Raw genomic sequence first — 15,890 nt, forward strand, 5'->3', positions numbered from 1 at the left:
TGGGCCATCTGACTGAATATTCAGCATCTTCAGGTTGGTATTGATCAACTCACAATTAAACGAGTCATTAAGGTTAGAAGCAGCTGCAGCACCTGGCCATTCATCATTTCACCTTATAGCTAACAACTTGGACTGGCGCCACTAAATGTAAGCATGGGATGTGAAGCAGCATTCGAAGCCGATGAATGCTTGCCAGCGCACTTCACATATTTCGTCACCGTTTAAACCAAGGTGAATGTAGAAATGCAAATCAAATGTTTAAGGTCGGGATTATTGTACAAGCTAAGGCTGTAAATCAAAGTATATTTATGGAACAGTGTTGACGTCTGTTGGCTCAAAACTGCCCCAGTGGCCATATTAGCCCACCCTAACAATCAATGTAAGCACTTTGCAACAAAACGAAACGACGTCAGGTTGTGAGTTGCGATCAACATCTGCGTCCAGACAAGAAACCGCGTCTAGACGCGATTGTCCGACGACACGCGAAGCCATTGTTGCGCAACTTCGACGTCCAAGAACTGCAATAACAAGGTCAAATACACAAACTACGGACACACAAACAAAGACACACAAACTCAAAACATACAGGCATAGAACAACACGCCCTTACAAATACAGACACAAACCTACAGACACATACCTACAAACACAAACCGACAGACACACACCTAAAGACAAACACCCAAAGATACACAGACTTAAAACTTACAGGCACACAAAACCTAATACAGATACACAACTAATAAAAGCGCAGACATACAGCAACACGCAGGGATATAAGTACAGACACACACCTGCTAAGATTACGTCACATGATTACGTCACAGTCAGTTTGCCCACCAACAGTGTTTGGCGTAAAAAGTTTGAATGCAACGAACCCCATCAGTGCAGCGAAACAAATATCACGTTATTATCGGGACGCAGAAGTTAGCAAACTTGAAATCCTAGTTTACACCCCGGAGTTGTCGGTGATATCCAAGTGGTTCGGTGGATCTCAACAGCGACTGAATAATTCATCAGCAGACCGCTGAACAATGTACGACGTCATACTCATCGTAACTTCTTCGCATCTCACCACAAACTGGTGGGAGCTGGCCCACCACCGACTAAAAACACCTTCTAAAAATAAACCTGGAACCTTTTATTATTAAAAATTTGCATTTTTAAAACCTCGTAATTTGTGAGAATTAAAACAACAGACTCAGAAATATTTTTTGGTGAAAACCACAGCAGTTCTAAGCAGTTTTGAAGCTAGATGGCACTTCACTCAATCTGTCGCAAAATAAACGATCGTCGTCGTAAAAAAGACAAAACAAAACGTTCGTTGACCAGCCTTACTACAGCAAGTCTCCACTTCAGCAAGTTAGACATAAATCAGAGAAACATTTCCCGTCCAGAAATCGGCGGCGTCTGCCTCAAAAAGCCACTAATTACGGGCAGAGCATTGGGCGGACGCTAACTGTCAATCTGCGCTATAAATAATGGCCGTGCATCCTGTTTGGCAAGCTGCCAGCGCTAACTACGCAAGCAACCTGCCCATGCATGCCGCTGCACATTAACCGTCACTATCGAGCTCAAAAACCGTCCCTAATACACAACATTAAAAGAACCACAAAGCAAACAACGCTAACACTTCAACTTAAATCGCCGCATTTACATTTAAATAGATTCAAATTCAGGCGAAGTAGTGGTATTGTGTCGGTGGCTTCAACCACACAGCTACCTTAAGCGGTGTCAGCAAACATGGTTGTGGCGTTCCTTGTAGAAGCGGCTAGACGCATTCTTGCCTCAGGCCAATGACAAGTGTTTGCCAGCCAGGCTAATTTTAGTTCTTCATACATTACCTATTAGTTGTCACACTTGATCCGCCAGCTATTACAACCCACTAGCACCTCAACTAGCATGGTAAACCAACAAATATTAAACATTGCCATTGATTTCAGTCTGGTCTGAATTGGTTGTATTCAGTAAACTTTAATATATGAATTAAAGTTATATTTTTTATTTACACTGTAGTGTTGGGTACCTACTATTTTTAATATACAGGTAAAACATTTTTTTTACTTTAAAAATGTGATACTTTTAGTAAAACACAACTTCATTAAAATATGAGCATCTACATACTTCCGTACAAGTTACACAGTTTCAAAATTATGTATTTGTTGTTAACTCAAAAGCTTTTATTCCTTTGTGTAACTTTCTACAAATGCTGTCATTGTATTTAAAAATATGTTATTACAGTCTTGCTATAATGCTGTGTTTTTTCCACTTGGACTGCTTAATGATTGATGTAAAAAACTTTCGAAAAAAGATAAGTATTGAAAAATTGTAACTATTGAAAAATTCATCGAAAAAACCAGCAATATCTGCAGTTTTACTATTTCAAACTTAAGAAAGAGTGATCCGCCTGAAATATGTAAATTTATACAACAGATTGCATCAAAACCAAGTAAGAACTTAAGATGATCAGAAACCATTACCACATAAACATTGTGTATATTCAAAAACACAAGATGTACTAAAAAATTCAAATGCATGACATTATGTAAATTAATGATTAAAAAAACAACTGCTACTTAAAAGGATGTTTCAAGTTACCAGATCGAACAAACAAATTGTTTTAATCCGAATAAACAAAGTGTGGCCTAAGGTAAGTTGCGGATACATAAACTGTACCATACAGCTACACATAAAAAGTATTTTTTTTAAAATACACAACTTACAAAATATTGATCTGCAAATGTTCAAGTTATTTATTTTTAACGGTAATTTACCTAAATCCTGCATATTCTTTTGATTTTAGTCAAACAGGTAAATCTTAAAGTGAGGAAATTTCAGCATAACAAAAATCTTTTTTTAAGAAAACAAACACAAAATTGATATCATTTACTTTCTACTACTACACTTAATACAAACTAACATCTAAAAACCCTTTATATTTTGTTGTTGTAATTTAATATACAGATTAGATTATTCAATTTTTTTTTTTTGGCAACTATATATGTTTGGGTTAACTGCTATGCTATCTAGTGACACTAAACCTGTTGTTAAGTTGTGCCACAATCCACACCACAATTCACCTAGGTATAACACAATTTTTTTATTTCAACTAAATTACACAATGACCACTGTTGTAATCCAAACAGAATTACAACAACTTAGAGATTCTCATTTCAAAATCGTACTTTATACTGTATGTGTTAAGAAACTTCCAATAATACTTGTATAGAGGCCTGCAACATTATTACATTTGATTAAATACCTGTTTGGTTTGACAAACTATACAAATACGCGGAAATAATAAAGTAATAGCTGACTATTCGACCTGATTTACTGCAGTAAGGGTACTGAATTAGATTAACATTTGACTTTTGGCTCTACCACTGTAAGCAGCTTTAGAACTGTTAAGCTTATTTATCGCTCCCCGATGTTTGGAGAAAGTTTGCAAACTAATTGCGACATCTAGTGGAATTTAAACCCGAATATTACAAGCCGTTTAGTGACCACAAGGTGGCAGTACACAAGTACAAATTGACGATTTAAGTTAAAAAACTAACGAAATGCCTACTGCTAACAATATCAATTCACGTTTTTGTCGCAAAGCTGCCGCTATATTGGTAAGTAAAGCCTATTCTGAATGTTAATTAATTTCAATAAACTCCCAGTTTTAACCAGAAAGTTGTGCGATTCAATTGTTAAATAGCTGGTATAAACATGCTTGAAAGTATAACCCGACAATACAAGTGTATTTCACCACGTATTTATTGTTGTGATGTTTATGTCTGTCATTGCATAGGTAATGCTTAAATCAATGATGCTATATAAGGTTATATTATATATTAGGTAGTATCATTTGTTAATTTTTTGCACAATTGATCAGGTTCTCTACCGCCGTCTTGCGGTTATTACATTCTGTTAAAATGCCATTTCTTATTGGGGCATTTGGCTGAATGAATTGATTTGTAGTTTGATCCACTTACAAGGACTGTTGGTTGTCCACGATGTAAATGTGATGATGCCATTTTTTAAACGGGCCAAACAGTAGATAGGCGCCATTTTCAAATAGAGATAATTAGACAACACTTTACGGAGATTAGCGTAAAATTAACACGAAACCTTTAAATGGGAACACACAATAAGACCTAAAAAGCAAAAATACCTAAAGCAGAAAAATCTATAAAACCATAGTATTAAGACCAACGACATAATATAGTCAAATACGCAGTAATATCCCGTATAAGATCAAAAATCGTCTGAATAAGACCTAAATCTGTCGGAATAAGGTCTAAATTCATCAGAATAAGGCCTAAATTCGTCGGAATTAGTCCTAAATTCATCGGAATAAAGACTAAGTTCATCGGAATAAGGCCTAAATTCATTGGAATAAGTCCTAAATTCATCGGAATAAGGCCTAAATTCATCGGAATAAGTCCTAAATTCACCGGAATAAGGCCTAAATTAATCGGAAGAAGACCTAAATGGCCATAATAACGCCAGAACCTGTGGGTAGAGGGTATGGGACGATCGGGGGCCATCGGTCTGGCATCGGCCGTTTTGGTGCCAAGGTTTGGACGCCATAGTCTGACCGGCGCCGTCAGGGCGTCGCTGTTTTGGCAACGGATTTTCAGTCCTGTTTGGGGTTATTGGTGGGTAATGGGTGGGGTTAGAAAATGGATTAGTGTTGAAATTATTTGGGGAGTTAGTGATGTACTTAGGGGTGGGGTTTGGGGTTAGTTAAAGTGTTGTTTAGGCCTGATTCTGACCTTTTAGGTCTTATTCCGACGGATTTATGACTTATTCCGATTTAGACGGTAGCAATACCATTAGGTATTAGTCCTATTTTGGCCTTATTCCGAATTGTGTTTTATTCTGACGTTGGTGTTGTTCTTATCTCGGTCTTATGGCTGGAGTCCCTTTAAATTTCGTCATTTTAATACAAAAACAAAACATAGAAACATAAAACAGAGTGTGAGCAATTTGTAGTAAGTGTTCTATGTGCTACACATGCTGAAGGTGTTTTTTTTTAATTCTTGAAATTGAAAAGTATTTTGAATAGCATTTAGTTGTTAAAAAACAGCGTGAATCAGTTGAAACTATCACAAATAGTATTAAAGTGTTTATTTGCTTGGCTGGGAGTTGGTCTAGAATCCTACCACAATTATTAAAGCAACGCTGCGCAAAATATTTGGGTTAGGGTGCGAGTTGGTGAAGTAGTATTATTATTTAATAGTAATTCTTGACCCACCCTAACCCAAATTTTGTGCGTTGTTGTAGGATTCTAGACAAACGCACTTTACTTTTTTAAACAAATAAAAAAGAGGTCAAATAATAAATATATAGTTGTACTTGACACTATAGACGAGTTGCGCTTTGCAACCTTTTCATTAATTTGTTACTTCAAATTGTTTTCTGTTTTTTGCAGGTTGTAAATGTGGAAATTTGAAGGAATACTTTTGCCACAAAACCCCCTGTTTGTAATTGTTGTTCTTGCATCGTTCGGACAAACTCTCGATGTCTGAAACGCCTTCTTCTGTGATGAGCAAGAGTCCTTCGGGCCGGACCCCAGGGAGAACCCCTAGACCAGGGGATGCCCCGGTTCCCGGACAACCTAGAGCAATGGTTTACATCTGTGGAGGTGAGATGTCCTTTAGCCACCTTCATTTCCAGTGTTTGTCAAGCTTTTTGTTACTCACTCTGGAAAGTATGGCAAGTACGCCCACAAGTTTTTTTTAACATTTTGCGCACCCCAAAACAATCTAAACTGCTCCCCAAATATGTAAAACGCTTTTGCAGCATATGTTTACAGTGCAATGTATGCAATACAGATTATAGAATGCATCGGAAAATCCTAAATTGCACCCGGAAATTCGAAAGTGCACCCGAAGTGCACTTTTTTTTACATTTGTTACACCCGGCCTGTCGTCAAGATCTGCCATACTTTTCATACTTGCTGTGACTACCCAAATACTAAGTTGCTGGTCTAGAATCCAAGCACTTTTTTACAGAAACAAAAGGAGATGTCAAAAATGAAATTGCAAAAAAGAAATAAATATTAGAGAATAAAAACAAAAATAATACTTGACCCACCTTTGTAGACCAGGGCCCAAGCAGAAGCATACCAGCAAAGCTTCGGCAATCTAATTCCCTTCATTAAACTTTTTGTAATCCTAATGTGACAAAACACAAATAAGACTGTAGCATAACAAAGTTCCAATTTAATTAATTTGCGCCATGGCTTCATAATTGCTTGTCAAATTTTACAGAAATATTGTTCAGAACCAAACTTATATATCTACTCGTATAAAAGAGACCCTACAAAATTAAACAACAACTCTAAATTGGGTTGGGAAGCACTACTAAACTGTATAGTGTGTAAAAGTTGTTTCCTCTGAAGGGGGATCATTAGGGATGTTCAAAGTATAATATCGAATCCTTGGGATTCGAATCCAATTCTGCCGTTTATTTCGGGTAATTGGAACCGATATAATTTAATGTTTTACCGCCGATTGTTGCGCCTAATTGTACAAACGCGTGTGGTAAGTTGGCCTGTCGCTGCGGTGACCAATTTATAGTGCTTGCTTTAAACGTAGCCTCCTAGTGCAGTGTCAGCGACCAATTACCGTGTCTCGCGATAACGTTCGTCTAATAATAAGTGTCAATCAAGCATTATTGGGCGAGCGACTAACGTGCAATGTCTGGTGTGGAGTTCGCAATTGCCCTAAATGGCCGTCTACAAAATGTGCTATAGGGTTACTTAAGGTCAACTTTAGACCAATATTCAGCGAGGTTATGCAGTTATGCACAGCGTAATTGTCAAGAATTCGTTATGTCAATAGTAACTTTGTATTCTTTGCAGTACATTATTTGACTGCATAACAGATCATGTTAGTCAAAAAAGAAGCACTAAAACCCAACAATGCTTTAAAAAACAGGACCGAATTGCTTAAGACTTCTGTGTGTAGTGTTTCATTGTACTCACTATTGGCAAAAATATAAGTTTTGGCAACAACCTGGACAGTTGATATAATACAGTTTACAGAACTGCTTCAAATGACAGTTGTTAAGAATGTTAAACATATGAGAGATTTTTTTATTATAATGTACACATGTTAGCAAATTGTTTGGGTGATTTATTGCTGTGATTGTGGGCCCTGTGAGGTAGATTAAGATGAATCCCTTCCCCAAACAAAACCAAGGTTAGATAATTTAATAAAAATATACTAGGATTCGCTATTCTGGATTCGTTATTCTAGATTCGAAACCTATTATTATAGAATACCTTGGGATTCTACTTTGAACATCCCTAGGGATCATATAATTTGTCAGAGAGACTATCTTAATGTGAAAATACTGTTTACTTAAAATGCTTTGCTTTTGCCTTCAACGGAATAAGTAATTATAAATACTTTATCAAGTTCTACAATTATATTTATTTCTGTCAGTCATTTCAGCACGAAATATTTTAAGAAATGTCATAAAAAACTAAACGCACTGCTAATATTATTAAAAGTATCTCAGAAGTACATTATTGTTGATGTGGTTTCTGGCACAATTTATCCCCAAACTAAGACTATTTTCTAGTCATGGATTTTCTGCTGCATAAATTTGTTGCTTAAAAATTTCTTAGCCAAGTTGGGACTGTTTAGGCTTTAATTAATCCAAAGAGAAAATCTTCCAACTAAATGTATTAAAATGGATTTTATTTTGAACTAACCCACATTGAAGTTATTGTAAATGTTTTTTTAGAATGCCACCAAGAGAATGAGATTCGTGCTCGCGATCCGATCAGGTGTCGGGAATGTGGCTGCAGGATTATGTACAAGAAGCGCACAAAGAGAAGTACGTGGGCTTTTATGCAAACATCAAGTTGTTATTTAAAACAAAACAATGACTTTATTGTTCAAAGTGCAACTAATTTTTGGACCATGGCATTAGCGTTAAACATTCATTAAGTTTAAATTTGTTTGTCTTAAGTTGCCACAATTACAGATATTTCTTTTTGCAGAATAAAAGCATTTTACTGAACTTCGTTTTTTCTATTTATTGCAGTGGTTGTGTTTGACGCCAGATGAATTGTTGGAAGAAATTTGTTATACAAAAAGTTTTTTCCATGAAACCGTCGTAAGAATATTCAGCGACAAATTTCACCACTGAGTTGTTTCCAATTTTTGTCGTTGTTTCAATCATTGTAATGAGCTCTCTTAAAACATTAAGTTCACATTTTTTGTCACTGCCTTCAAACTAGGGATCACACTTTATTATAATAATTTTTGTGCCAAGTACCGCTGTCTAATACTAAATGCCTTCATTGTTATTGTGAAATAAGCAAAATTGGTCAAATTGAAATGTGCAAGTGTAATGTTTTACAGCAAAAGCTAAAAAACTTGGTAACCTTTACTGTTAATTTGCTGTTGTCAAAAAAAATCACCGGCCGCTAATATGATGCAAGTCATTTATTGTTGCTTTTAGCTTATTTTTTCTTTCTTGTGTATTGTTAAAATACTTTGAATTCAGTTTATGTGTCTCGTTTATTAACATTCGTTTTCAGCAAGGTTTTTATTCACCCATTTAATGTTTTAAACAGAACACCAATCTACATAACATAGAATACATAAATATGTGACACACAAACACAATCAAGCATTAAAGCATTAGTTAGCATTACATAATGTCCTGTCTGCATGCAGATCTGGGTATAAATGCACAACACAGTAAAGCAAGCGCTTAGCAAAATACATTTGGTCGATTTTACAAGCTCTAACATTTCACCTTCAACTCACCGGAGGTCAATTTGCAACCACTGAAATTATGACGTCACAAAGCAAGTTAACCCGATGCTTAATAACTAGTGATTCTTTAAGTAGTTCAGTGGAGATTGGAAAACACGTGAATAAACAGATTCCAGGGAACTTCAGGAAAGCTGGTGCAGGTTGATGCTCTTCCACTCAGTGACGTCATTGCGGTCCCTCCCCCCAGCGCTGCCGCTCGCTTGTCCCAAACACCAGGAATCCAAGTGCCCCGCTCACATAGGTGGCGCTAGTCAGCCAGAACCCGACCCTCCAGCCTTGTAGAGGATTCCCCCTCTGCAATAGGTTGCGTGTTGTTAGAAAGGGGAATACCCGTTTGAATGTGATAAAAAAGCAGTTACGGAAATAATCACTTATTATCAAATATCAAGTTTAATCACGAAACCTGAACATATCTGTTTGCATGAGATTACCAAAAAACAATTTATTAAACATCTACTCTTACGATATTTGGTATATTAATTAGCACTATAGGCGTATTGTGACCAAACAAAGGTTATATTATTACGTGGGCTTCCCTGAGCGCGCCGACCACTTGCGGCGCAATAAACCCGGCGCAGCTCCCGAGGAAATTGCCGAAGCTGAAGAGAAGTCCGCAATAGGAGGGCGACATGTCGACCAATGACGCCTTGAAGCCGGGCACAGAAAGAGCATCCAAACTCACTGTGGATGGTAAAGACAATAATCACTTGACTAAAGTATTTTGGGCAAAATAAATTAATTTGGAATTCAAATAACTTGGTAGAAATTAGGTAATTTTAGCACACTTTTTAAAGTTGGGTTATTTACCAAATTTTACACGTAAAACAATTTTAGCTCGCTAAATGGTGTCTTTTTGTTGTTTTTATTTGTCTTTTTGCTGTTTTTATTTGTCTGTTTGCTGTTTTTATTCGAGTTGTTTGCTCATAATCAGATGAAATTAAAAAATTTAATACTTTAACATTTTATTACAGTTAACACTATAGGCGTGTCCGATGATATCGGGTGGGAGCCGATACCAAGTTGTAGTATCGGTACTCGTCCGATACAAGGTTGGTATCGGTGCCGATCCGATACCAAAGAAAATATTTCATTCATTGGTTGGATCCAACTCAGCGATTCAATCTTTGTGGGGAAATTTATAAAAAAAAACAGTTGGTTTAACAACTAGAGGTAACTAAAACTCTTCGCTGAAGAATATTTTGTAACTTGGAAAGATATCTCGGAACGTTTTATTTCGTCAAGTTTGATTGTTTGAGAAAAGTACATTTAGTTGCAGATCGCGTGAGATATCGGAATATATGTTAAGTAACGGCAATCTTAGTTGGCTCCCATATAACCCTCCCTTAATCGCCTGCAGCTCAACGCAGCTTTATGTTGTCTCACCGATGAATGTGAAGCAAGCCAGGGTGAAGCCGATGTTGCAATTCACGTAACTCACCGCTGCCACCGCACAAGCTGGAATCAACAAACCTGCAAAGCACAACCTTGTTGATGTGGAGGAGTTGGGACGAAACATGTTGTAAAATAATGAGATAAAAATTTAAAAAAATTCATTTGCAGTTTTCTTCGAATATTATGAAAGTTTGTAAATAATTAGGAATAATTTTGAAACCTCGTATATTTCGTAATTTTACGACAAACGTTGCGATAATTTCGACCAAATGAAGCGGAACTCACATAATCCAGTGCACAGCTTCCTGACGTATATCACTCTGACGTCACGCGCTATCAGCCAATCAGCGAGCGATCCCGAGGCGAGGTTGATGACGAACTTCGTGACGTAAGGAATCGAACTTAGGATTCCGCTCTGGCAGTGACGTCATCAAAAGTTGTTTGAATTATTTGAGCGAAGTTTAATCAGGACAAAATCACTCATAGCTAAGGTTTTTACAGAAAGTGTTTCAGAATGTCTTAAGTTCAAGTTCTTTGCAACTGAAATTCAATTCTAAGTTTAACTCATTAGGTATCCAAGTTAAGTAACAAGTAATAAAACTAAATACACTGTTGAAATCGAAAATCCCGTTTGATTCTTAATATAAGCTGGATTTTTTCTTTTTAATTTACAAAACCCTCAGTCAAGCCGTTTGTCCTAAAGACTTGAGTCAAGGAAGTTATTAACTTCCATTAAGTCACAACACATGCGACATCGAATTACAAACTTAAAGAGCATTGATCAAGAAAATAATATTTTTAACTGGTTTTCTTGTCATGTAATAACTAAATGCTACCACTACAGAAAAAATATATTCTTCAGGATTAATTCTATAGCTATTCAAATTACTCAGTCCATATATGTGAAATAAATTAACCAGAACAAGTTAATTTCATTATCTAAATCAGGGTGGTCCAAACCCAGGCCCGCGGGCCACATGTGCCCCGAGGCATCATTTTTTGTGGCACGCGAAGCGCTGTTGGATTGTTGCAATGCGTAAAGTTAAGGGTTTAATCAAATAAATATTACTGACCAACGATCATCGGCAAGCATATTGCAATTGTTTGATTATAGGCCTAGTTACATTATTAAATAAATTAATCGGTTTACTATCGACCATCAAGGTTTAATCCAGGGGTGCCAAGAACGCCTAATTTTTTATGTGTTAGACCGGTTTGAAAGTCGCAGATACGTCCTTTATGGAACTGTGCAAAATGTCTGTTTTGCGAACTTATAGGTTACATTTGCGTTTTGTTTTACGTCTTTTTAATGGACCAGTAAACATAACATAAAAAGGACGACCCTATATAATTACTATTTTTGCCACTTCAAGGTAAATGAACGATGAAATATATAGCGCTTCGGCAAAGTATTGTTTTACATGATTTCACTGTGGCTAAAGGTTGACGCCCTGGACCTTTCCATCGTTCAATTCTAGCCAGATATATCTAGTTAAAAAAAATTATACGCTTATAAATGCAGTATTCTGTTTTGTCAAATACGAATTTTTTTCGCGCTTCGCGCGCAACATTTTGCCACCAATCTCATTACCACATTACTTTTTGTCGCCATCTTTAAACATTTCATGCCTTACGAAAATCGTTAATCGCTCCTAGCACGCATGCCGCATATATAGCCTACTTTATGTGGACCACCAAGTATATCAAAGAAATATTGTGGCCCGCGATGCTGTCAACCTTGGACCACCCTGGTCTAAATGACTTAATTCAATTCAACTCAACATGTTCAGCCCGAAATACTAAGTCATTCATCCAACAATTCAGTGATTCTAGATCATTGTCTTACCGTCTTGACGTCATAGTGCATTATTGTGACGAGATAGGTAGGTAGCATTGTTAGGACCAGGTATCGACCGATATTACAGCAGAAGTGAGCCCAAGCGCAACTCCAGACCGCTGCTGAACAAACAATCCCGGCCCAGGGAACCGCGCGATGCTTTGACGTCACCTGCAAACAACAATGGGGCTTGTGACGTAAATGTAGGCTGATGATTAGCTGAGCTTTGGCAAATTTTTTTAACAAATTTGTTACTCACATTGTAATAACTATAAAAAAACATAGAATGAACTTAAACATAATGAAAGTTAGTAATTTATTGGGATGTAAGATGTAAGAAAAATGAAGTGCGCGTAATTTCCAAATTAATTTGTTCCTAAAATTTTTAGAGACCAATAATAATAATAATATGTCTCAGTGGAATTCCAGATATATTTGGAAAGGTGTACTTCTCTTAATTTCCAATAAAAGTAAAATAATTCTGCACAATTCATTGTACAATTTCAATCAACTGTTTCCCAACAATAAAACTTGATCATTGATTTATTTGACCTTGCGACTCACCTTGACCTCGCCCTGCTTAAGAGCGCCCTCTATATGCTCCCTCTCCTTGGTCGTTATCCGGGGGTGTTTTGCGGGGGAGTCGTGCATTGTGAGGAGCCAGCAGATCGACCAAGCAAGCGAAACGCTCCCTTAGAACATGCGCGAGTGTAAAAGTTGTAATTGTAAGCAATTAAGCGCCGCTGTAGGGACGGCCTTAAACCTGCACCATTCAAACTGACAAGTTCAGCTACACATATTTTCCCGATCCAGTTCCAACGGATGTTCAGCAATCAACTCAAAGGGCGTAAAATAATTCGCCGCCCACTAAACTTGAAAATTTCCATAATATTTTTTTCCACTTTTACAATTTACAGTTGGCGACAATATCAGTTTTAAGTTTAGTACTACGCATGCGCACGTCGGACTCGGGAATGAGTTTGTTTTCGAGTTTTTCGTAGACTTACTCGAGTTCTAAATCCAACTCCGACTCCGCAGTCCTGTTTTAAATTAGTTTATAATTAGCTGAGAAGATATTTTTTTGACTCAAACCGAATTGTTTTTGTCCGTGGACCATCATAGATATTCATATTTCTAAAGCATTCTACCAATTTGCAATAAAGCGTAACATTATACCGAGGTATCATTGAGTTGTGTTTACTCACCGGTGAAATAGAAGACCGACTGCCAGCCCAAATAACTTGACATCAATCCAGAAACTGGAAGCATCGCGAACGAGCCAAGGGCGGCACCTGGTGGATTAATGGTAAAATAGTTTCGACCGCTAGGAGCGCCCCAACTGAAGTAGTATAATTAAAGCTGGCTCTCATACAGCAAAGTAAGTAATTCAATAATACAATTACTGAAGAAATAAATTCTTCTCAAATTTTGGTTCTTCGTTAATTTTAAAGCAAATGCCTTTAACTTTAAATGTTGTTCAACGTAGTTTCCTTAAAAAATATGTTTTTGTGTTTCACCTGCGAAGTAGATTGAAGTGAGTCTGCTTCTTTCATCTGGGGGAGCCCATACCCCCCACATCCCATGCATCACTGGGTACGACACGCCCTAAAGATAAACCAATCAAAACAAATGTATTGTGACGCAAGAATACAACTTTCTAATTTTTGCCTGAGAAAGTTTAAACGTAAACAACTTGATTTAAATAGAAATGTTGTTCAGCTTGTTACAAAGTCGTTGTCTAATGGCGTAAATCAGTGATGACGTAACTCAGTGATGGCGTAAATCAGTGATGACGTAACTCAGTGATGACGTAACTCACCGAGAAAAGTCCGACGAGGATTCTCATGGTGACAATTGCGGGAACCCCCAGATGTGAAACCGCGGCTGGGATCAACAAAGTGATGATTGAGGCCAGGCCGAGGGAAAGCCCCCAAACCAAGACCGCGCTGTACCGGCGACCCAGCCAAGCCCCAGGGGTCTGGAAAAATTATATTTTCACCAACCAAAAGTAAATGTATAGTAAGGTAAAGCAGCGGCAGTATTCTTCCCATTGGCCGAAATGTAAACCAGGAATATCCAAAGTGTACGTAAGTAATGATTCATTTCTCAGGAAAACCATTCTCCCACAAGGAGCTGGTGCCGCCACTTGGAGGTAGGCCAGAGTTGAACTGCGCATCGGCAGAAGGTCAGCATTTTTTCCTTATTTTGATTTTAGTGTTAATGTATGTGTAGTTTTGATATTTACTGCCCCGAATAAACAGTGTTACCTGGGAAGAATATTGCAGGATACTAACCGCAGTGATGATAAAGAGCACAGTCAGGTGAGTATATAAACAATATAATGGGGGCAAGAAATGCTGGGTGCAGGTTGTGGATGGAACAAACCTGTGAGAAGATGTAGCCGTAAAAGTAAGCTGCTAGAATCGTTCCTTGTGTTGCCTCGTCCCACAAAAAACTATCTTCGCCACCACCAGAGGGAGTCCGGGAGCTGGAGTTCGCCAAGTCGTCTGAAACGTGACGTTATGATCTGTCACCACGTATTTACTGGTCACGTCACAGCAAGATTTTGCTGTTTTGTCCGTACAACAAACAACTTACCCGCCATTCCGTTGTGGCAACTCTCCACGTTCACCAGTGACAAGTTGCCACTCGTTACATTGTCATTTGTGAGGTTGACACCTGCCAGCTTGCCACTTGCCACAGCGGTGTGGTTCACCATGGCAACGATCACCGCGCTCAGCGAGATTCGAAGCGAATAAACGTTGAACGTGCCGCCGAATCCCATGAGCGCAAGGGCGTAGCGGGCAGGAATGGCGTCTAAAGTGCGGCGGAACTGGAACCAACAGGTGAGACAACTTTTAGCTTTCTGGTTGACGAGTAGCCTTACAGTTTAGGGACAGGGTTGGGGCATTTGACCGGAATGTAGTTGCGCATTTAGAGGGGTCTTCCAACTAAAGGCCACACTTTACCAGTTTGCCGCCCTTTCACATCAGGGATTATTCGCCCTAATTGACGCTTTTAATTTAAAACTAAAAAGCATTTCGCTTGAATAAAGAAATGTAAAACGATTGGTTAAAGAAAGGATCGAAAAACAACTAAGTTAATGTGGATGACAACGAATTTTTCACTGTCGTTATATTCTTATAATAGCAACAAATGGTTGGAATAAAAATAGTCACAAAATAATAAATAGAAATATTTATCTGAATAAAAATAGAGAGCAGAGCCCACTCCAATGAAATCTAACCTTATTATTTTGCACCCATTTAATATTTTATTAGCAAGATCACTCACGCTGCCAATTTCATTAAGGAAATATAAAAGCAATATATTTGTCAGATGTTCAGTTTGCGGAACTCACCAAATTTCGGCGAATCAGACTTTCAACTTCAAACGATCTTTCATCGGCCATTTTTTGTGCGTTGAAGATTATTTTCGTTTCAGGATTATCACATTTGTAAAAAAATTCTGCAACAATAGAAATTAAATTTCGATTTCGTCGTTAGTTTACTTAAAGCAGAAGTTTATAAATTCAACTATTTAAAAGAACATTCTCAGTGAAATTACGACAACGTTGCAATTGCGAGTATCGTTATTCGTCCGATACTAGGCCCAAATATCGGTTACTTGTCCGATAAGGCAAAATGTTTCCAATAGTTTGTCTCACAAACTCTGTTCAGTGGAAGCTTTGAACTAAACAATTAAACTCACTTCACTTTATATTTCCCAATTTAAAAATATTCCCGCAACATTTTGGACGTAACGGCGAAATAAATCCGGGAACAAAATTTTAAAAAAACTTTTTGATGTTGAAAAAACGTTCAAAATGCTTTCTACTTCTGTATTGGGGCTTTGATTTCAATTCTACGTTA

The 15,890-nt window shown here is 37.6% G+C and overlaps 2 protein-coding genes across 3 annotated transcripts; one reads left to right on the forward strand and one right to left on the reverse strand.

Annotated features, from left to right (window-relative positions):
• The first annotated feature begins 5,427 nt into the window (after positions 1-5,427).
• On the forward strand, positions 5,428-9,540 carry LOC146134725 (DNA-directed RNA polymerases I, II, and III subunit RPABC4-like). 2 transcript variants are annotated; one of them, XM_083395206.1, is made up of 3 exons: positions 5,428-5,710; positions 7,747-7,839; positions 8,050-9,540. In XM_083395206.1, exons 1-3 carry the CDS (start codon positions 5,512-5,514, stop codon positions 8,070-8,072), a joined length of 315 nt encoding a protein of 104 aa, XP_083251332.1. In that variant the 5' UTR covers positions 5,428-5,511; the 3' UTR covers positions 8,073-9,540. The 2 variants fall into 2 exon arrangements, with proteins under 2 accessions (XP_083251332.1, XP_083251333.1); XM_083395207.1 differs by having other exon boundaries at positions 5,428-5,635.
• LOC146134726 (sialin-like) lies at positions 8,535-15,487 on the reverse strand. The gene is made up of 11 exons (XM_083395205.1): positions 15,380-15,487; positions 14,404-14,851; positions 13,838-13,996; positions 13,536-13,623; positions 13,224-13,310; positions 12,583-12,710; positions 12,028-12,189; positions 10,467-10,596; positions 10,173-10,259; positions 9,316-9,470; positions 8,535-9,083 (listed from the first exon to the last, which is right to left on the reverse strand). Exons 3-11 carry the CDS (start codon positions 13,862-13,864, stop codon positions 8,955-8,957), a joined length of 993 nt encoding a protein of 330 aa, XP_083251331.1. The 5' UTR covers positions 13,865-13,996; positions 14,404-14,851; positions 15,380-15,487; the 3' UTR covers positions 8,535-8,954.
• Between the last annotated feature and the right edge of the window lie 403 nt (positions 15,488-15,890).

Source organism: Ascidiella aspersa, chromosome 8, assembly GCF_963924565.1.
Source record: "Ascidiella aspersa chromosome 8, kaAscAspe10.2, whole genome shotgun sequence".
Classification (NCBI taxonomy): Eukaryota; Metazoa; Chordata; class Ascidiacea; order Phlebobranchia; family Ascidiidae; genus Ascidiella; species Ascidiella aspersa.

Coding starts and splice junctions, on each gene's coding strand:
- LOC146134725 (XM_083395206.1), top strand. CDS start 5,512: ATGTCTGAAACGCCTTCTTCTGTGATGAGCAAGAGTCCTTCGGGCCGG. Junction 5,711..7,746: donor CACTCTGGAAAGTATGGCAA/GTACGCCCACAA, acceptor ATGTTTTTTTAG/AATGCCACCAAGAGAATGAG. Junction 7,840..8,049: donor CAAGAAGCGCACAAAGAGAA/GTACGTGGGCTT, acceptor TATTTATTGCAG/TGGTTGTGTTTGACGCCAGA.
- LOC146134726 (XM_083395205.1), bottom strand. CDS start 13,864: ATGAGAATCCTCGTCGGACTTTTCTCG. Junction 13,624..13,837: donor TCCTCGTCGGACTTTTCTCG/GTGAGTTACGTC, acceptor GTTTATCTTTAG/GGCGTGTCGTACCCAGTGAT. Junction 10,597..12,027: donor TGCACTATGACGTCAAGACG/GTAAGACAATGA, acceptor CGTCACTGCCAG/AGCGGAATCCTAAGTTCGAT.